Source organism: Myotis yumanensis, unplaced genomic scaffold (genome assembly GCF_028538775.1).
Source record: "Myotis yumanensis isolate MYYU_CA2020_CCGP unplaced genomic scaffold, mMyoYum1.0.hap1 SCAF_2, whole genome shotgun sequence".
NCBI classification, from domain to species: domain Eukaryota; kingdom Metazoa; phylum Chordata; class Mammalia; order Chiroptera; family Vespertilionidae; genus Myotis; species Myotis yumanensis.
The window spans coordinates 14,286,278-14,307,359 of record NW_027223753.1 but is presented as its reverse complement, the minus strand read 5'-3'; the positions used below and the strand labels follow the sequence as shown (position 1 = coordinate 14,307,359).

Below are 21,082 nucleotides of genomic sequence, written 5' to 3'. Positions count from 1 at the left end.
GAAAATATGCACAGAAAGTGCTCACTTTCTGGAAGTCTTCCCTGCACCCACAGCTGTCATCTGAGTGCCCACTTTAAGTCATCTCAGTGCTCACCATCACCTTGGGTGTGATTACCCCATTTTACAGAAAGGGAAATGGGCCTGGAAAGATTAAGTGACTTTTCAAAGGATATACAGCCTTGATTTCAACCCAGGTCTGTCTGACCTTGACTGCCTTTCGGGGACCCTCTGTGATTCCATTTTTTTTTTAAACTTTTTTGGTGTGGCGTACCCATAACAATTTTAGGTGGGGTAAGATGGTACAATTTTGTGGTATCTAAAGAATTCCTCGCCGCACAGTTGGGGGTGTGGAGTGGGAGAGTCTGCCTCATGGCTGGGCAGAGTCCTAGTTCTTTTCAGACACTTGAGTAATTTAACCATAAATAACTGGGCAGTGGGAACAGGACACTCACTAATAAAAGCATAGCCTGGAGTCATGTTCGAGGAAAAAAATTCAAGTCACTCGGTGGGTAGATGTATCTGCAAAACAAAAGAAAAGCCCCTTTCCTAGCGCAGGCAGAGAAGTCTCCTTACAGTTAGAGACAACAGGCTTCTGGGCACATGGCCAAGGTTCTGGGGATATTTATAACTTGAAGAGGGTGGGAGTCCCTAATAAGCTGCTATATTCTTTTTCCATCACTTCCCTCTCCAAGGCTACAGCGAGCTCGGAGCGCTTCTCCACGCAGAATGCCTGCTTTTCCTCGTGCTGGGCTTCCATTGTCTAGTTTTCTCATCCTGGCTGGGGAAAGGGAAGGGGGCCAGTCCTTCCGTTCGGAAGAAATCCAGCTGCATGCAGCCTAGCTGCTGCTGGTGTTTCTTGGCCAGCTCCTGTGGTCTCTGAGGGACCTGCCTGTGAGCCTGTGGTTTCTGAGCTGCCTGAGCGTCTGAGGTCTCGGAATCTGTGCGAGTCTTTGGGATCTCTGGGCTTTGCCTGCAAGCCTGCGGATTCGAGATCTACCTGCAGGTCTGAGATAATCCGTAATCTGCCAGTCGTGATTTCTAGAACCTTCCCGAACGCCTGAAGTCTCCAAAGAACGCTGCCTGCGGATTTGGAATCTGTTTGGGGCCTCGCGGATCTTGGAGCCGGCGGTCTAGTGGATCTTTCGCGGGCCAGGAGGTAAGTCTGCTCGTTCTCAGCTCGGGTTTTCGGCTTCCTATCTTCAGCGATCAGAGACTGCTAGCATGTGGAGGGCCCGCCCGGCTCAGGCCCTCAGGGGCCGGTCCGTGTCAAAGGCGGCCAGGAAACCTTTGAGCAGAGCAGCCCTCGGAAAGATAAGGTCGGTTCTGCCCAGCGCTGGGGCCTGGCTCGCTCCCTTTACACGCCCTATCCCCCACATTCGCTCAGCGTTTTGGCTTCCCGCTCTGCCAGCCACAACTCTGCCCGCCCCTCAGGGGCGCCCTCTTTGGAAGGACGCAGTCAGACTCCCCTATAGGGTTAATAGCGATGGAGCTTGGACATCGCCTGTCCCAGCCTCCGACCACACTCGCTAGCTCCCCCGGCGACGCGGGGCCTCTTGGAAGTTGTAGTCTGTGTAGCAGGGTGCGAAGGCCGCAGGCGCTGCTGGGACATGTAGTGCGTGGGCGGAGCTCAAAGTTCCAGCGAGGCCTCTGAATCTTCCCCGGGGAGTGGGCGGCCGCCTCTTTCCTCTCAGGCACGGCTGTCAAATGAGTGTTAATCCGAGCGGAACCCAACACAGGCCAGCACCTAAATTAGGCCAGACGTCGCAATTAAGGTCCGATCCAAGAAAAGCTGCTATGGACGTGAGGAGAAGCAGGACAACTTCCCTTGCTTCATTGGGCTGTTGTCTCCGACAGAAGAAAGCAGAAGATACTCTGTCCTGAGTAGGAGAACGCGGTCCTTCCTTCACCCTTTTGTTCTTTTCCCTCCTTGGCTTTTGGCCCCTGAGTGACCAGAATGGAACTCAAACTCCCGGCAGGCCGCAGGGGCAGGCGCAGGCGCGATGGAGGTGTCCAGCCTTGTTACAAGAGGCGGGCCTAGTGTTCGGCTTGTAATTGGTAGAGCGTTTTTCGAGCTTCGCTCGCTGATTGGCTGAGGCAGCTGCCGGAAAGGCCTCATCCTGGAGATGGAAGAGCGGAGGCGTTCTGTGGGCTGGGCTGAGAGCCGCCTCCCGGAGACTGCAGCGGCTTGAGACCGGGCGGGAGGGACCGAGCCAGGGAGCTGTCCTGTCCTGCGAAATCCCGGCACTGCCTCCACCCCGTGGTGGCGGAGACACGGAGGGCGGGTCGCGCTCGAGGGTCAAGGAGGAGAGTGACCCTGCCCGGGTCCAGGGCCCTCCCTAGCCGCCTGGCGGCCAGAACTCCAGCCCTGGGGAGTGGGCAGGGCCTGTGTTCTGTGCCTCACGCCTTGCTTTTCGCCTCCTTTAGTGCTGTCTGCTAGCTGCTTTTCCTGCTCTTTCTCCTGGGAGGCGAATCCTTGAGCCCGAGATGGCAGCCACCCTGCTCATGGCTGGGTCCCAGGTAAGCCGGGAGTGGCTTCGCGGCCCCTGCCTCTGCTTATCCACCTGGTCCCGGCGTTTCTTTGCAAATCCCTGTGGGAAATTCCCTGGAAATAGTAATTAGCTCGCTTCGGTATTGTGCCTCCAGGAACCCAGACCGGTTTAGCCACAAACAAGCATTTATTGAACACCTGCTGTATGCCTTTAAATGCCGGGGAGACAAAAGGTGGATGGATGAAACGGGCTCTCCCGCCTGCTCACAATCTATAGGGAGACAGATGCATCCGGTTAACCGTGATACAACGTGATAAGAGCTCCATTTGCCGTAGGGACAAAGTGCTTGGTGTGAGAAGGAAGGCGTGGGAGTGATGAATTCTATCTGAGGGGTCCGAGGGAGGAGTGGGGCCAAGCAGAGGGATGGGGGGGGGCACCGAAGAATAGTTGGTACTGGAACAGGACCTAAAAGAATAGTAGGATACCTGGAGGAGGAGGGCCAGCGCTTACATTCATAACTTATTTTGCTCCTTCCATTCTTTTTATTTCTTAAAAACCGTTGTCACTTAACTATTTGTCAGTGGTTTTCCTTATCTGGAATAAAAAAAGAATAATAGGATTTTTCTGGTTTGAGAAAGATATTCCAGGAAAAGAGGAACATTGTGAGTAAAGTTGTGGTGCCATGTAGGTGCTAGATGTGTTCTGAGCAAAGTACAGCTAGAGAATACGATTCCAGTGTGGGGCAGGGTTGTCTGGCCATTGGACCAGAGCAATTAGCTTGTAAATTGCTCTCTTCTTTACTCTATCTCTTTTTAGCTTGTTCATTTCTTCTTTGGACTCTATAAATCAGATTTAATACCCTTTGCCTCCTCAATAATTCTAGCCATGTCTATAATTTCAAGGAGAAAAACTGGTACCAATCTATGAGATGTCAAGTAATGAGGAAGCATTGTGTGATTTCAGGCACCGGTGACATTTGAAGATATGGCCATGTACCTCACTCGGGAAGAATGGAGACCTCTGGACCCTACGCAAAGGGACCTTTACAGGGATGTTATGCAGGAGAATTATGGGAATGTTGTCTCATTAGGTAAGTAAGGATTCTCTACCATTCTTCACCCCACGTTTTTGAGACTAGCTCTTTGAATACAACCTAGTTGTTTGATTTAAAAAAAATACGTTTTATTGATTTCAGAGAGGAAGGGAGAGGGAGAGAAACATCAATGATGAGAGAGAATCATTGATTGGCTGCCTCCTGCATGCCCCCTACTGGGGACTGAGACCCCAACCCAGGGCATGTGCCCTTGACTGGAATCGAACCTTCAGTCTGCAGGCCAATGCTCTATCCACTGAGCCAAACAAACTAGGGCAAGTTGTTTGATTTTTAAAGCGCTTAATTGGATATTGACTTGAGTCCTCAGACAAATGAGTGGGAACATCAGAGTCATATTGTCTATTTTTAAAATTTTATTTATTGATTTTAGAGAGAGAGAGGAAGGAAGAGAGAAACAGAGAAACATCAATTTGTTGTTCCATTTATTTGTGCATTCATTGGTTGATTCTTGTATGTACCCTGACCAGATATCAAACCCGCAACCTTGGCATATCAGAAGATGAGGGGGTTCTGACCTGGATTAATGGGAGGGCAAAAGCCACCTTTCTGTGTTTGTTTTGGCTTCGGAGCATTAGCTTTGCCTTAGGTCCTTCATCTGAAGTAAGTGCTTGTCTAGAGATGTTTCAGAGTTGATCATAGATTTTGACTATGTCAAATGTTCCAGGAAAATCCTGAACTAAATTAGATCACAAATTATATTATTGAGGAAAGCTAATTTTTTTAAATTATATTTTTATTGATTTCAGAGAGGAAGGGAGTGGGAGAGAGAGATAGAAATATCAATGATGAGAGAGAATCATTGATCGGTTGCCTCCTGCAAGTCCTATGCTGGGGATTGAGACCACAACCTGAGCATGTGCCCTGACTGGGGATCGAACCATGACCTTCTGGTTCATAGGTTGATGCTCAACCACTGAGCCACCCCGGGTGGGCAAGAAAGCTATTTTTTTTTGATGGTCTGCAAACCTGTCTTTTTAAAATACACATGTTTTTATTTATTTTTTTTAGAGAGAGAGGAAAGGAGAGGGATAGAGATTACTACTGAGCCACACTGGCCAAAACCTGCCTTTTCTCTTAGATATCCTTTGGTCTGAGTGTAACCAGAACAAACAGTATATTCTTGAGCTGGATAGCCTTTAGACCAGTGGTCCTCAACCTTCTGGCCCTTTAAATAAAGTTCCTCATGTTGTGACCCAACCATAAAATTATTTTCGTTGCTACTTCATAACTGTAATGTTGCTATTGTTATGAATTGTAATGTAAATATCTGATATGCAGGATGGTCTTAGGCGACCCCTGTGAAAAGGTCGTTCGACCGCCAAAGGGGTTGCGACCACAGGTTGAGAACCGCTGCTTTAGACTCATGTTGTCTTCTGTTTAGACTCAACAGAAGTCAGCAACCATGTATGGTTCACTAGGTCATCTGCCACTCATTGAGGACTAATTTTTTATCCCTATAGCCTTTTCCAGAGAAAAGGCAAATAGATGGGGTTTTCTTCTTATTTTTTTTTTAATCATCACCCAAGGATATGCTTTTTTCATTGATGAGAGAGAGAGAGAGAGAGAGAGAGAGAGAGAGAGAAACATCAGTGTGTGAGAGAGAAATTGATTGGTTGCCTCCTGTTTGCACCAGGACCAAGGACTGAACTCAAAACCTAGGTATGTGCCCTGACCAGGAATCAAACCCAGGACCCTTCAGTGAACGGGACAGTGTTCTAATCACCGGTCACACTGGCCAGGGTGAGACGTTTTCTTTTTATCTGGCCTTTCTCTGATACCCAAAGTTTCTTGGGTCCTTCCTTTAGGAAGCGACTAGAAATTATTTACCCAGATCTATTGCAGTCTGTTATCCAAATATTCCATTTAACGCAACAAAAATAAGAAATGAGACTCTCAAAGAAATATGAATCTGTATGTCTAAGTTGAGTCCAAGGAACACTTAGGGATGGAAACATGGAAGCACACACACACAAAAAAATTATTTGCCCAAATAAGTGGGTTAAATAATGTTAACAAGGTCTCTTTACCTCAAGACTCTTTAGAGCCTTTATTATGTTATCAGGCAATGTGAATTTCTGAGATGTTGCATGCATCATTTACCAAAGTAATTTATCCTTGGGACCCTTTTCTCTCAGCATACCTACCTCTTTCTGAAGAATGTACTAAGAAATGCAACTTGGAAAATGCAGTGTCTGGTAGAAAGTTTTTTTTTGTACACAGTGGTTATATATTTTGATTCTCATTTGAAGACTATGCTTAGTCAATGCCAGGAATGTTCAAAGCTAGGCATCTTTTTTGTGTTCTCCAATCTTCCCACCCATTTTCAATAAAAGGCCCTTAGAAAGTAGCATTTGGCAGTCACTTTTTCTGTCAACTAAGATTTGAAAGAAATAGATAAAAATTCATTTTATCCATGCTAACCCAGTAGGTTCTTAGTAAATTTATATAATGGTAATGATGAAGGCTTGGTTAGTTAAGAACAAGCACATATACATACATACATGCATTCACATACAAAATATCTAGGTTCTTGGCTCTTAGAGATTCTAATTTAGAGTCTCTTATATTCTCTCTTTCCAGTATTCTCTTTTTTTGAAAAACACACACATATTTATTGATTTCAGAGAGGAAGGGACGGATAGATAGGAACATCAATGATGAGAGAGAATCATGATTGGCTCTTCCTGCATGCCTCCTACTGGGGATCGAGCCTACAACTTGGGCCTGGGCCCTGACAGGGAATCGAATCGTGACCTCCTTGTTCATAGATGGATGCTCAACCACTGAGCCCACTGGCCAGGCTGGTTTTCTCCTTTTGAGAAACCAGGAATATATACAGTTTTTATAAAGAACCATTAACTGTATTGATACAGAGTATGAACTTTTATCAGACAGACCTGAATTTGAATCCTACAGAGAGAAAGGGAGAGGGATAGAGTTAGAAACATCCATGAGAGAGAAACATCAGTCAGCTGCCTCCTGCACACCCCCTACTGGGGATGTGCCCTCAACCAAGGTACATGCCCTTGACTGGAATTGAACTTGGGACCCTTCAGTCTGTAGGCCGATGCTCTATCCACTGAGCCAAACCAGTTAGGGCCCACAGCAGTTTCAGATGTACAGCAAAGTAGCCAAAAAACCATGCACTCTACAGAGTGGTCCTTTCGCTGACCCAAGCACCCACTGGCCGCCTACCCAGTTATCTGGACATTACTGACTATATTCCCCATGCTGCAATTCGGATCTCTGTGGTGATTCTGCAACTATCAGTTTATACTGCTTAATCCCCTCCTCACCTTTTTCTTTTTCTTTTTATATATTTTTATTGATTTCAGAGAGGATGGGAGAGGGAGCGAGATAGAAACATCAATGATGAGAGAGAATCTTTGATCGGCTGCCTGCTCCACACCTTCACAGGGGATTGAGTCCACAACCCAGGCATGTGCCCTTGACCGCAATTGAACCTGTGACTCATCAGTCTGCAGGCTGACACTCTATCCACTGACCCAAACTGGCTAGGGCCCCTCCTCACTTTTTCACCTAGTCTCCCAAACCCTCTCCCCTCTGACAGCTGTCAGTCTGTTCTCTGTATCTATGAGTATGGCCTTTTGTTTTTAGTTTTTATTTAAAAATTTTTTTTAATGAGTATGACCTTTTGGAAGTCATTTCTCTCAGCCTTAGGCTTCTTTCTTTCTTTCTTTTAATATATTTTTATTGATTTTAGAGAGGAAGGGAGAGGGATAGAGAGAGAGGTAGAAACATCAATGATGAGAGAGAATCATCGATTGGCTGCCTCCTGCATGCCCCCTACTGGGGATTGAGCCCACTACCCAGGCATGTGCCCTTGGCTGGAATCGAACCTGGGACCCTTCAGTCCCCAGGTTGATGCTCTATCCACTGAGCTAAATCAGCTAGGGTATAGGTTTCTTATTTATAAAGTGGAAATCATAATTCCTGATTCAGGGCAGTTGAGGTACTAATTCATGTAAAGAACTTAACATAATGCCTGGCACATACTGGTAGTAGGTGATTCTTTGTGTTTTTACCAGTATTATTATTATTATTTACTCTTTATTACAGATTTTGAGATCAGGAGTGAGAATGAGGTGAATCCAAAGCAAGAGATTAGTGAAGATGTAGAACTTGGGACTGCATCTGAAAGACCTGTTGGGAGTACAGAGGAAAATCCTGAAAGTGAAGAGGCCTTTGAAAGCAGGGATAGATCAGAAAGACAGTGGGGAGATTTAACAGCAGAAGAGTGGGTCAGCTATCCTCTCCAACAAGTCACGGATCTGCTTGTCCACAAAGAAATTCACACAGGTATTCAGTATCATATATGTTCTCATTGTGGAAAGGCCTTCAGTCAGATCTCAGACCTTAATCGACATCAGAAAACCCACACTGGAGACAGACCCTATAAGTGTTATGAATGTGGAAAGGGCTTCAGTCGGAGCTCACACCTTATTCAGCATCAAAGAACGCACACTGGAGAGAGACCCTATGACTGTAATGAGTGTGGGAAAAGTTTTGGAAGAAGTTCTCATCTCATCCAGCATCAAACAATCCATACTGGAGAAAAGCCCCACAAATGTAACGAATGTGGGAAAAGTTTCTGCCGTCTATCTCACCTAATCCAACATCAAAGGACCCACAGTGGGGAGAAACCCTATGAGTGTGAGGAGTGTGGGAAAAGCTTCAGCCGGAGCTCTCACCTAGCTCAACACCAGAGGACCCACACAGGTGAGAAGCCTTATGAGTGTAATGAATGTGGGCGAGGTTTCAGTGAGAGATCTGATCTCATCAAACACTATCGAGTCCACACAGGAGAGAGGCCCTACAAGTGTGATGAGTGTGGGAAGAATTTCAGTCAGAACTCTGACCTTGTGCGCCATCGCAGAGCCCACACAGGAGAAAAGCCGTACCACTGTAATGAATGTGGAGAGAATTTCAGCCGCATCTCACACTTGGTTCAGCACCAGAGAACCCACACTGGGGAAAAGCCATATGAATGTAACGCTTGTGGGAAAAGCTTCAGCCGGAGTTCTCATCTCATCACACACCAGAAAATTCACACTGGAGAGAAGCCCTATGAGTGCAATGAGTGTTGGCGAAGCTTTGGTGAAAGGTCAGATCTAATTAAACACCAGAGAACCCACACAGGAGAGAAGCCTTATGAATGTGTGCAGTGTGGAAAAGGTTTCACCCAGAGCTCCAACCTCATCACACATCAGAGGGTTCACACGGGAGAGAAGCCTTACGAATGTACTGAATGTGAAAAGAGTTTCAGCCGGAGCTCAGCTCTTATTAAACATAAGAGAGTTCACACTGACTAAGTCCTGTAATTATGACTGAGAAACAATTCATTTGAAGGTACAATTTTATTTGATATCAAAGAGCTCTTTTAAGACTGAGTTTCTTATACCATACCGAATTTTCTTGTTGTAGGCCACGGTTTAAAACATCAAAGAAGACAAGCCATTTGAAATTCTGACCCACGGCTTTGGGAATGTTATTCCCTCTCCAAAATAGTGATTTTTATTCACTCAATATTAATGAAGTACTTCATCAAAATCAGCGCCACGAGTAACTGGAACTCTGAAGTCTAGATAATAAATGCTGGTAAATGCTCAGGACTGGAAATAGAGTAAATTTTTAAAAGGTATTTCTCCTTGCCTTAGCTCAAAAAACTGTGCTAGGGGAAATGTTGGACTGTAATAGGGTGGTCACAGCTGCTTTGGAGAAAGATGAGAGACTGCCTGAACTGCCACACTTATTCACTTACCATAGTATTTGGGCACACACATCTTAACACTCAAAAGGCTTTGTCCTTGAGTTGCTCATGCACTTGTACCTTTCTGACTTCCTGAGAGCTGGATTCTGCATGATGAAGGCAATGATCATAACATTTTTCCTTCTCATTGTTTCTAATTAACTTTTTAAAAGCTTGCATCTTTGTGAAAGCTAACTGAAGATACAGATTGCAAGGATAAATGAAACACAGGTTTGGGGACAAGGACTCATCAATGGTGGTGACTTTAGGAAGTGATGCCCACTGTTTTTATTGCCATTAGTCAGAATTTATTAATTTCCTTTGGGGATCACTCTAGGGAACATTGTAGGGAAAATGTCTTCAAGGAAAGATAGGACCATAAGTGTTGATGGAGTGTAAGGAGCAGGTGGATTTGACAATTTCAGGGGAGGAAGCACAGAGTCCCTTCCCAAGGAACACAGGTCATTTCTGTGTATTTTCCCCTCTACCCTTTAAGATCAATCCTCCCTGTACTGCTAACTCTAGGATTTGATAAGGGCCACATCCCAGTGTTTCTCTTAGCTTGCATAAGAGCATGTGTATGTACAGTAAAATGTGTATTCCTGTGGTTTTTCCAATAGCAGAAACTGAATTCACACAGAATTAGCATGTTCTTGGGTGATGTTGATTGTGTGACAGAACTACAGACACACTCCAATTGAAAAATGTTGTTTTTTTCATTCTTTATGATGAAAAAATTTAAACACTAATGCTTAATGTGCACTCTTGTAAGATCTGTCTTTGTACAGAACTACACACTTGTTTATATTTATCAGTCAATTGTGGGAGATAACTGATTGTCCTGTTTTCAGCCTGACCGTCTCTTTGGGCTAGTAACAAGGAATTAATAAGCCTATAGGAATGTATTTTCATCCTGTCAGCCTACAGATATAAATGGTTAAAATAAGAGTTGACCCAATGTAAGCCCAGTAGTGTCAGTTCTCCTTATCTCAGCCCAAATAAGAATTAAGAAATATCTCAAATGTTGGTGCTTATCCAAGTACTTGGGGGTGTGAGTGGAAGAAAATTGATGCCCAGGAAATGGGACTCACAGAAATTTTTGTTTAGCGTGTCTCAAGTTATTTCTACTGTGCTTTATTATGAAAGTTGTAACATTTGAAAACGACTTTTGCCATAGCTCTTTGGGACTTGGTGTTAAAGAGCTCATGTTCTCTAGGGTCGGGTACTGTAGTGAATTATGACCCACAGCTGTGTGGGACTGCATCACTTGCAAATGACACAACCTCGAAAGTAACAAAATGAAAAACCACTCCACCAAGGAGCTTTCTTTCTGTTGCCACTCCTATTTAAATGTAAACTCGGGCAAGAAGCATGTTTTTCGTTCGATACAAAATCTAGCCGACTCTGGGTATTCATATTTTAATTGTTGAATGACTTACATGTTCTTAATGACTAAACTCGAATATGTCTTTACCATATCAGTGTTGCTGATGGTTTTAATGAATATCAAAGTTCTCCTGTTTCTGTGAGCCATTAGGGCATCAGTTTTGGAGTGGCCATAGAAGACAGCATCTTCTTGACCTAATTGTATTTCACTCCCTTTTTCTTCCCTTCTCTCCTGCCCCAACCTGAAACTGTGCCTGTTGCTGCTTTTGGCTTCTAAGTACCCCAGCCATCTCTCCAAACATGTACACTCCAGCTGGGAAGTTAAAAGGGCAAGGGCCAGACCAGCTCTTTCTCCTCTTTTTCTACCAATTGCTGCCCATATGTTGAACTTTGTGTAGAAGTTATGCATCAGACTCTCTTTGCATGCCTTCTGCTCCCAAGACTCTGGCTGCTTCTGCACATACCCTGAACACTTTGTGCCTGTTTTCTATGGTTGTGGAGAGTGAATGAACAAGTAAGTACGTAGAACAGTTTTCCTTATGGTATTGGTCAGTTATCCTAGTGTCTATATCTGTATTATTCTAACAATATTCTATAATTAAAAGTATAATTTTTAAAATAAAAAAACCTGAGAATTATTTTAGTAATCCAGCACGGATTCACAAAATGGGTTTTTATCGGATTCATTAAAATTGGGCACAATCATTCTTTACATTCATTTCTTTGTACAGATGTTTTTATGGTAATTTGGGAGTACATTGTGTTCACGCATTGGTGAACCCTTTGGATATTGCCATATTTTGGGAAGATGCAAAAACTTGAACAATTTCCTGTGAAGATTAGGCTGGTGGCAAGGCAACATGGACATATTTGGTATGAATGACTGGCTCGTTAGCTTTGTTGGAGAAGAGAAAAGAAAAAAAAAAAACCCCACATCCAAAAGGAAAACTGAAAGGAGGCCTTGTTGCTTTAAGGAGATATTTTTGGTATCTACTAAACAACTTCTACTGAACCTGTGCTGGGATTCCAGAACAGATACCTCTTAGAAACAGTCAAAGGCTCTCTATTCATGACACAGTTGCACCATCTGCCTAAGGCAGTGATTATGTGTTGCCAGGGTGTGGCCACAATTTTCAAATGACTTACCAGTAATTTTCTCTTACAAAACCTTTTTTTTTTTTTTTTTTAAATGAAGGGCCAGTCTAGGCAAAGGTAAGGAGTGGAAGTGCTTTAAATTGGGCAAAGATACAAACATGGAAGAAAAACTGAAATAATCTCATAGCTAAGACTTGGAAAAGAAATTTTATCAAAGCATTTTATAAAAACGATTTCTCCATCTACAAGTTCTGCATTTTTAATTTCTGGGAAGGAAAATGCCATTTCACCGGGAGAAATTCACCTGGAGCCTTCCCTCTAAGGCTATTTGATGTGTTAATATTTCCCTATTATAACAAAGCAGATTTTCTCTTTGTTCTCTGGGAGGCTAGAGAGTGGTTCTCAACCTTCCTAATGCCGCGACCCTTTAATACAGTTCCTCATGTTGTGGTGACCACCAATTTCATTGTTACAAATTGAACATAAAGCTAGTGATTAATCACAAAAACAATATGTAATTATATATGTGTTTTCCGATGGTCTTAGGCGACCCCTGCGAAAGGGTCGTTCGACCCCCCCAAAGGGATCTCGACCCACAGGTTGAGAACCGATGGGTTAGGGCTATGCTTCCGGATTAGGACCCCACTGAGTGCACTGAAATGATAATTTGTTAAATGGTGCCCTTGTGCTTCAAAAGTTAGTGCTGTACAAAGAAGAGTTCCTATGCCTTGGGAGAAAAAGACGGTGGTGTAGACAATTTGGGCCCTGCTTCTCTATAGACTTCAAGGTAAAGGGCCATTAGTAAAAAACAACTGAGAAGTAAAATTAATAGAAAACTACCCTGTAATGATCTAATATTGTTTTGTAGTTAAAACCATTGGAGTAAGTTTTTCTAAATGCTTCATGTTCACAGTTTGTATAGTTTTCAGCTTCTCCAAAGGTGGTTTTGATTTTGCTTCTGGGAGAGGTTGAGGCTGATGACATCAAAGACTCACTTTGAGGTCCACACCAGCCCCTGCAGCTAGCTGCGTTGTAGATCTCTCCACTTGGAAACTACCCAGGCACGTTAAGATCAAACCTCAAACTGAACCTACCACTTTCTTCCACTACCACCACTTGCTTCTGTGTTTCCTAACTGGCTCATTACCTAGTTATCCAAGCTAGAAACTTGCATATCATATTTGATAATTCCTGCTCCTGTAGCCATCCTCCCAAAATCAATAATGAGTTGAATAGTCACCTAGACATGACCATACCACCTCTTAAATATTTTTCCAATGTTCCTACCTTGCTCTACTGCCACCACTTACCTTGTGACCTTGGACAAATTATTTAGCTTTTCTGTTCCTTGGGTTTCCCATCCATTAAACGGGGTAATTATATCTACCTCATAGAGTTGCAAAGATTAAAATGAAACAATAGGGCTCAAAATATTAACTGCAATTATTCAGACCACTACCAGGCCACATCTTCCTTACATAACCCCATGATGAGTCTTCTGTTTTCAACCCCTTTCAAGTCTACTCCCTTACTGCAGCTAGTATGAGCTTTCTGAAGGGCAAATCTCTTCTTGCCACTGTTCTATATAAAACCTTCTCATGCTTTCCATCACCGGCAGCACACGGTGAAACTCCATCAGTGTGACTTGGGAGGAGGCCATCTATGATCTGGCCTCTGCTGCTCTCCTCAGCTTCTGTTCTCTGTACTTTCCCTGCACTTGCAACACTATCCCAGCAGCATCTCTTTCTTTCTGGCTGACTCCTCCTCATCTTTCGGATCTCATACCTAACTTGTTCTAGGAGTTACTAGAGTTTGAGTCTCAGCTCTGACTTGAGCCTTAGTTTCTTCATTTGTGAAAGAGGTGATACCTTTTGGTACTTGGCCTCATATTCATATATTGTTGTGAGCATTAAGTAAGATAACATGGTAAATTCTTAACAAGTGTTAAGTAGTAGTATGAAGTCCATATAGGTAAACCTTTATGAAACCTTTTCTTTTTTGTTAATCCTCATTTGAGGATATTTTCTTCCATTGATTTTTAGGGAGAGTGGAAGGAAGGGAGGGAGGGAGAGAGAAAAAAGAGGGAAACATCGATGTGAAAGAGACACATCAATTGGTTGCTTCTAGAATGCGCCCTGAACGGGACAGGGGTTCAAACCTGCAACCCAGGTATGTGTTCTTGACTAGTAATCAAACCCGAGACCCTTCTGTATGAGGACTGATGCTCTAGCCACTTAGGCATGCCAGCCAGGGCAAGACATTTTCTTTTCTAACAAACCTACCTGAAGGTTTGTTGCTCCCCAGTGCTGAGATCTTGTGAGGCCACAATTTTGTTTTGTAGATACTGTCGTTCCTCAGGATAAGCTCAAATTGCATTGAGAAACTAATTTGCAAATCATATGAAGAAATGTTCTCATTATGGTTTTTTTTTTATTTGAGAGAGATTGATTGATTTGTTGTTCCACTTATTTTTGCATTCACTGGTTAATTCTTGTATGTGCCCTGACTGGGGATATATCAGGACAACACTCTAACCAACTGAGCTACCCAGACATGCCTATTCTTGTTACCTTATATCACAGTTTGCTTTGGTCCCTAAATAGTATCTTCCAACTTATTAATCAGATGACTATGATTATTATTTGACTAGTAAAAATATGTACCTTTACAAATGAAGAATCTGCCAATGCTGAAACTTCAAGTTGAAAAACAGCTTAGTGAAGTAGCTTTGGAGTCACACAGACCTGAATTTGAGTCTTAGTTCAGCTATGTGGTTTTGAGCAAACGTTTTAACCTCTCTGAGCCCTGTTTTCTCAATAAAATGGCATGATATTATTAATCTTTAAGGTTTGTGTAAGGATCAGCAATAGTATATGAAATACAATTGACAGAGAGTAGAATGGTACTGATTATTGTTTAAAATGTTGTGCCACTAAGACGAAAATATACTTTCTTCCCATTAAAACAGCTTTGGTGAATTTGAGAATTAGAAGGGAATTTAATAAGCTAGCCCAAGGATAATCTTTTTAAAAATGCTTAAAAATTACAATAAAGCAGGCATTCAATAAGATCTTAAGGGTAGGTTGACTACAAGCTATTGCAAGTCAGCCATATGGCACCTTTTTATTTTATTTTTTTTAAACATATTTTATTGATTTTTTACAGAGAGGAAGGGAGAGAGATAGATAGTTAGAAACATCGATGGGAGAGAATCATCGACCAGCTGCCTCCTGCACATCTCCCACGGGGGATGTGCCCGCAACCCAGGTACATGCCCTTGACCGGAATTGAACCCGGGACCTTTCAGTCTGCAGGCCGACGCTCTATCCACTGAGCCAAACCGGTTTTGGCATATGGCACCTTTTTAAAAAAAAGAAAAACAGCCTTCAGTTCTGGTCGACTTCTATTGGAGCACCACCATTTTGGAAAGTACCTTAAAATAATACAATTTATTGAAGTTTGATGAAGAAAATAAATAGTTCTATTTGACAATGAAACAATTCAAGGCAGAACTGAGGTTTTCAAGTAAAGCTGAGTAGAGGACTCGTGGCACCTAAATGTCAGCATGAGTTGATTTTTAATGCACTTTCCACGAACAATCTACACATGGTGTTTCTCCATTTTCCATTTCTCTCTTGTGGGTTCTTCCTTTCTACATTGTTTCTTTATTTTCCTTTTTCCTGTCTGTGCCTTTGAACTAATGTCTGGGTGGCTTATTCTTGTGAGTGGCAAGTGAAGGCATTTTGGAGAGGCTGAATGAATATAATCATGTTTGGAGTCTGAGGAATAGGCTAGCTAGATGTTATGAAACAAACAAGCATGATGAAGATTAATCTAAGGATCCAGTAAGAAGGTTTGATAATTTAAAACATCCTCTGTTAACTTCAGGTTGTAAGTCAAAGCTTCAATTTGAATATTCTGGTGCCCTGTCATTGTTTTAAGAAGCAAAAACATGTTCATTGACATACCAACTCAGACCACAAATTTGGTGTGTGACAGGGAAGGGTTGTGGAATGGCCTGGTGCACTGATTTATTATCTAATCTCAAAAGATTAGGGATATAGCTGGGGCTCTTGTTAACAACTAATTTTTATTATATGCATATATTTTTAAATGTATTTTTATTGATTTCAGAGAGGCAGGGAGAGGGAGAAAGAGATAGATAAGAGAGAATAAGAGAGAATCATTGTTTGGCTGCCTCCTGCACGCCCCCCCTCATGGGTATTGAGCCTGCAACCCGGGCATGTGCCCTTGACCAGAATTGAACCTGGGACCCTTCAGTCCACAGGCTGATGCTCTATTCACTGAGCCAAACTGGCTAGGGCTCATTTTTATTATATTTATTTGTATACTTTGCCTGCTCAAATGTAAGCTCTTTGAGGGCAGAGATTATGTTTTATTCAGTTTATAGTTCCTATTTTTAACAGTGATTTGTATGTAGAGGGCATGTGATAAACATTTGTGGAATATTGAATTCATGAACACACACACACACACACACACACACAGAGTTTTCTTTTGGAAATGCAAAGCCCAGATGACCATGTTTTCCAAATAAAGATATCAAGATATATGGTCTGAAATGGTGGAGTATACTTAGAAGGACTGTATGGCTACATACTCGAAATATTACACCAGAAACTGTTGGATGATAGAATTGCTTTGGTTACCAAAGGGTTCTTATCTTGTGGCCACTGTAGCCTTAAAAGAGCCTTTGAATGAAATTCAACAATCTTTTGACTGAGATGGAAAGAAATAACATCTTTATTTTCACTAACGTCCAACTGAAATTCAGCATTTTCCTCCATTGTGAATGCAGGCAACAAACCACAATAGAATTAGCAGTACCTTTCACTGTCAATAGAAATCCCAGACATTCTCTTTCTTTTTTTTTCTTCTTTTTTTTGTTAATCCTCACCAGATGATTTTTTTCATTGACTTTTTTAGAGAGTGGAAGGGAGGGGGAGAGACAGCAAGAAAGAAACATCAATGTGAGAGAGGCCCATTGATTGGTTGCCTCATGGGTCTGGGGATCGAACCTGCAACTGAGGTATGTGCCATTCAGCAGAGTTGAACCTGAGACTCTTCAGTCCTTGAGCAGATGCTCTAACCACTGAGAAACCAGCCAGGGTGAAATCCAGATATTTTCATATCACATTTTATTATGGATTTCTTGAAATATCTTCTAGTTGCTTTAAAATTTCAGTAGTTATTTGACCCACTGCAAGATCTTGACATTTCATGTGTTAATAAAGAAAAACATTAATATATCACAAGTTTTTTAAAAGTATTTTTTATTGATTTCAGAGAGGAAGGGAAAGGGAGAGATAGAAACATCAATGATGAGAGAACCATTAATTGGCTGCCTCCTGCACACCTCCCACTGGGATCGAGACCACAACCTGGGCATGTGCCCTGACCAGGAATCAAACCCAGAATCCTTCAGTCTGCAGGCTGACGCTCTACCCATTGAGCCAAGCCGACTAGGGCCATAGCTTTTTAAAAATATATATATATATATTATTGATTTTTTTTACAGAGAGAAGGGAGAGGGAGAGTCAGAAACATGGATGAGAGAGACACATCGATCAGCTGCCTCCTGCACACTCCCTACTGGGGATGTGTGCACAACCAAGGAACATGTCCTTGACCGGAATCGAACCCGGGCCTCTTCAGTCCGCAGGCCGACGCTCCACTGAACCAAACCGGTTAGGGCGGGCCATAGCTTTTTTAAAAATATATTTTTTTATTCACAGAGGAAGAGGGGGAGAGAGGTAGAAACATCAATGATTAGGGAGAATCATTGATCTGCTGCATGCCCCACACTGGGGATCGAGCCCGCAACCCAGGCATAAGCCCTGTCCAGGAATCAAACCACAACCTCCTGGTTCATAGGTTGATGCTCAACCACTGAGCCACACAAGCTGGGCGAGATCCACAGCTTTTACCAGACTGGTCAAATAGCAAAAAATAGGTTAAGAATCCTTGAGCTAGAGGCTAATAAATTTTAAGCTTCAAGGTCTTTTCCTTTTACCATGTCCTTCCTAGACTCTGTTTCTAAATTTGTATCATTTTATATCATTTTTCTTAAAGATCCCAGCATTTGTCTGTGTTTCACATCTCACAACACAAAACCTGGATTCACTGAGACAGCTCAGTACTGGGCACATAGTAGATTTTCAATAATTAACTTTTGGTTGGTAGGGTCTGAGAAATTTATTTATTTTTAGATATTTGTATTGATTTCAGAGAGGAAGGGAGAGGGAGAGAGAAATAGAAACATCAATGATGAGAGAGAATCATTAATCTGCTGCCTCCTGAAGGCTCCCTACTGGGGATTGAGCCCGCAACCTGGGCATGTGCCCTTGACTGGAATCGAACCTGGGACCTTTCAGTTCACAGGCCAACACTCTAGCCACCGAGCCAAACCAGCTAGGGCAGAAATTTATTTATTTTTAATATATTTTATTGATTTTTTTACAGAGAGGAAGGGAGAGGGTTAGAGAGTTAGAAACATCAATGAGAGAGAAACATCGATCAGCTGCCTCCTGCACACCCCCTACTGGGGATGTGCCTGCAACCAAGGTACATGCCCTTGACCGGAATCAAACCTGGGACCTTTCTGTCCACAGGCCGACGCTCTATCCACTGAGCCAAACCAGTCAGGGCAGAAATTTATTTTTTATTATTTATTTTTAAATATATTTTTATTGATTTCAGAGAGGAAGGGAGAGGGGAGAGAGAGATAGAAATATCAATGATAAGAATCATGGATCATGGATGGGCTGCCTCCTGCACGCCCCCTACTGGGGACCAAGCCCACAAATCCAGGTATGTGCTCTTGACCAGAATTGCACCGGGGACCCTCCAATCAGCAGGCCCAGGCTCTATCCACTGAGCCAAACCAGCTAGGGCGGGTCTGAGACATTTAAATGACACTAGACTAGAGAGTGTCTGGAAATGCTGCAGACCCCTGCTGAACCTTCTCCACTCCCTGAGGGGGTAGGGCATTGGAGGCTGGGCTCAGGATAGGGAACGAAGGACTGGCTTGGAGGTCTGTGGGATGAAACGGTTTTGGACTAAGGCGAAGCTCGGGAACCAAGCTCGGGGGGCGGGGGGTGAGAAACAGGTTTAGCGATCACGGGAATTAGTCTCCTTTGGGAATTAGCCCTTTTCCCAGCAAGGAAAAGGCTTCATGGAGGCACATATCTGCCCTACTTTGTAAATACTAATTGACTCCAAGCCCTGTGGGGAAGAAGTCCCTGCTCTATCATTTGTGGGTAGCATTGCTTTTGAGCGTTGCCCACTTGATTTCTCTCACATTCTGAGCTGCTCCCAACGATGTGTGGAAGGGAGCCAGCGAGACAGAGGGGAGGGGCGGTGTTCCGATCGTCCCACTGCACGATTTTCTACCCTGAATTCCCCACACGACCAGCCAAAATTATCCCCCAATCGCGGTCTAACCGGAGTCCCAAAGATGACCCAAAGCAGCGGTTCTCAACCTGTGGGTCGCAACCCCTTTGGGGGTTGAACGACCCTTTCACAGGGGTCGCCTAAGACCATCAGAAAACACATATATAATTACATATTGTTTTTGTGATTAATCACTATGTTCAATTTGTAACAATGAAAATATATCCTGCATATCAGATATTTACATTACGATTCATAACAGTAGCAAAATTAGTTATGAAGTAGCCACAAAAATAATTTTATGGTTGGGGGTCACCACAACATGAGGAACTGTATGAAAGGGTCGCGGCATTAGGAAGGTTGAGAACCACTGACCTAAAGGGAGGCCCGACCGCGTGGCGGTGGGCGTGTCTGGTGCAAGAGGCGCTGGCGGCGCCGCTAGCGGGGATTCAGGACGCTGCAGCCCCGGCGAAGGGGCGGGAGGGCCGGGATGGAGCGAGCCCGCGGGGATGGGGGGGGCGGGGTTCCGGAGACGGGCACGAGGCGCGAGGCCTAGGTTTTTGACCTCCGGTCAGCGGCAGGCTGGCCGGCAGGACCCTCGGCCCTCAGGGCCTGGTGCCCCGCAGACTCGCCTCTAGCCCGGGCTTCACCACAGACCCCTTTGTGTTTCTGCCCCCGCCCCGGAGGCGCCACAGCCGGCGGCGCTGAGTTACCTCATTGGCTCAGCCGAGGGCTCTATCGATTGGCTCCCGAGCGGTCCAGCGGGATACTCCTCTTCCTGCTCCCATTGGTCGCTGGAGCTGCTTCTCAGGCCATTGAGCGAGGTGATTGCCCGGCAACTCGGAGTCCCTGGAAGCAGTTCCGGGAAACCCCGCGTGCTGCCGGGATCGCATCTCTGTCCATGACGGGGGGAGGGGGTGGCGCGCGCGCCATTTCTAGTCGTTTTCAAAGCGCCTCGCGCTGATTCTCACGGGCCTGGCCGACGGTCCCTGCTCTTCCCGGGTGAGTCTCGCCCAGGCCCGTGGGGGGAGGGGCCGGGAGCCCCGATTCGACCCGACCCGGGCTCGGCACCCGGTCCCCAGTTTTCGTTTTCGCACCGGGGTGGGGGTGGGGATGGGTAGGGGGCGGCTTCTGTTTCGTCCCGCCGCACAGCTGAGGGCCTAGCCCCGCGAGGCGCGTCCTCGTCCTCGTCCTCGCCCTCGCTCATTCTCCCTCGGCCCCTCCGACCTCCGGCCCGCGGTCCGGCCCGCCGGGCGCCCTCACGAGGCTTGTCGCGGTCGGCCGTGTTTTTCCCGCCTCCGCCCGCCGCTCCACGCGGCCGGGCCGCCTGGCCAGCGGCCTAAGGCGCCCGCAGCCCCGTCGCCTCTCCCTGCCGGAGCCACCTCGCTCCCTCACCAGCCGCCCTCGCCACGAGTGGCATGTGTTGATGGTCCGGACGGGCGTGAAGGGGTGGGGTGGACAGAGGGCGGGATGCAAACCCCGGGCTATTTGAGCCGAGAAAAAACTTTCGTGGGAGCGGACGCCGAAGGCCGACGTGTGTAGGGAACCTCTCCCCCCTCCCCATGCTGCATGCGAGTCGAGATTTGAAGGAAAAAATGACTACTAGGGGCCGTGAAACTTAGGCGTCAAGCGGCGCCTGAAATACGTAATTCTAAGAATGTTTTAGGCGCACTACATAGGCACGGGGGTTCTCTCTTAGACGGCAGTGAGCATATTGCCAACATTTAAAACTCACAGCCACTGGGTTCTCGAAAGGTCCGGTCCTTTCGCGCTGCCTGTTTGCGGTTCTGCCGTCTTCCAGAGGCTGAATGTATG

The 21,082-nt window shown here is 44.8% G+C and overlaps 1 protein-coding gene across 4 annotated transcripts; it reads left to right on the top strand.

Moving 5' to 3' along the window:
* The first annotated feature begins 786 nt into the window (after window positions 1-786).
* Window positions 787-10,851, top strand: ZNF436 (zinc finger protein 436). 4 transcript variants are annotated; one of them, XM_070404333.1, is made up of 4 exons: window positions 787-1,156; window positions 2,425-2,517; window positions 3,453-3,579; window positions 7,684-10,851. In XM_070404333.1, the coding sequence occupies exons 2-4, from the start codon at window positions 2,485-2,487 to the stop codon at window positions 8,934-8,936; spliced, it is 1,413 nt and encodes a 470-aa protein (XP_070260434.1). In that variant the 5' UTR covers window positions 787-1,156; window positions 2,425-2,484; the 3' UTR covers window positions 8,937-10,851. The 4 variants fall into 4 exon arrangements, with proteins under 4 accessions (XP_070260434.1, XP_070260435.1, XP_070260433.1 ...); XM_070404334.1 differs by lacking the exon at window positions 2,425-2,517 and having other exon boundaries at window positions 788-1,156; XM_070404332.1 differs by lacking the exon at window positions 787-1,156 and having other exon boundaries at window positions 2,096-2,517.
* The last annotated feature ends 10,231 nt before the right edge of the window (window positions 10,852-21,082 follow it).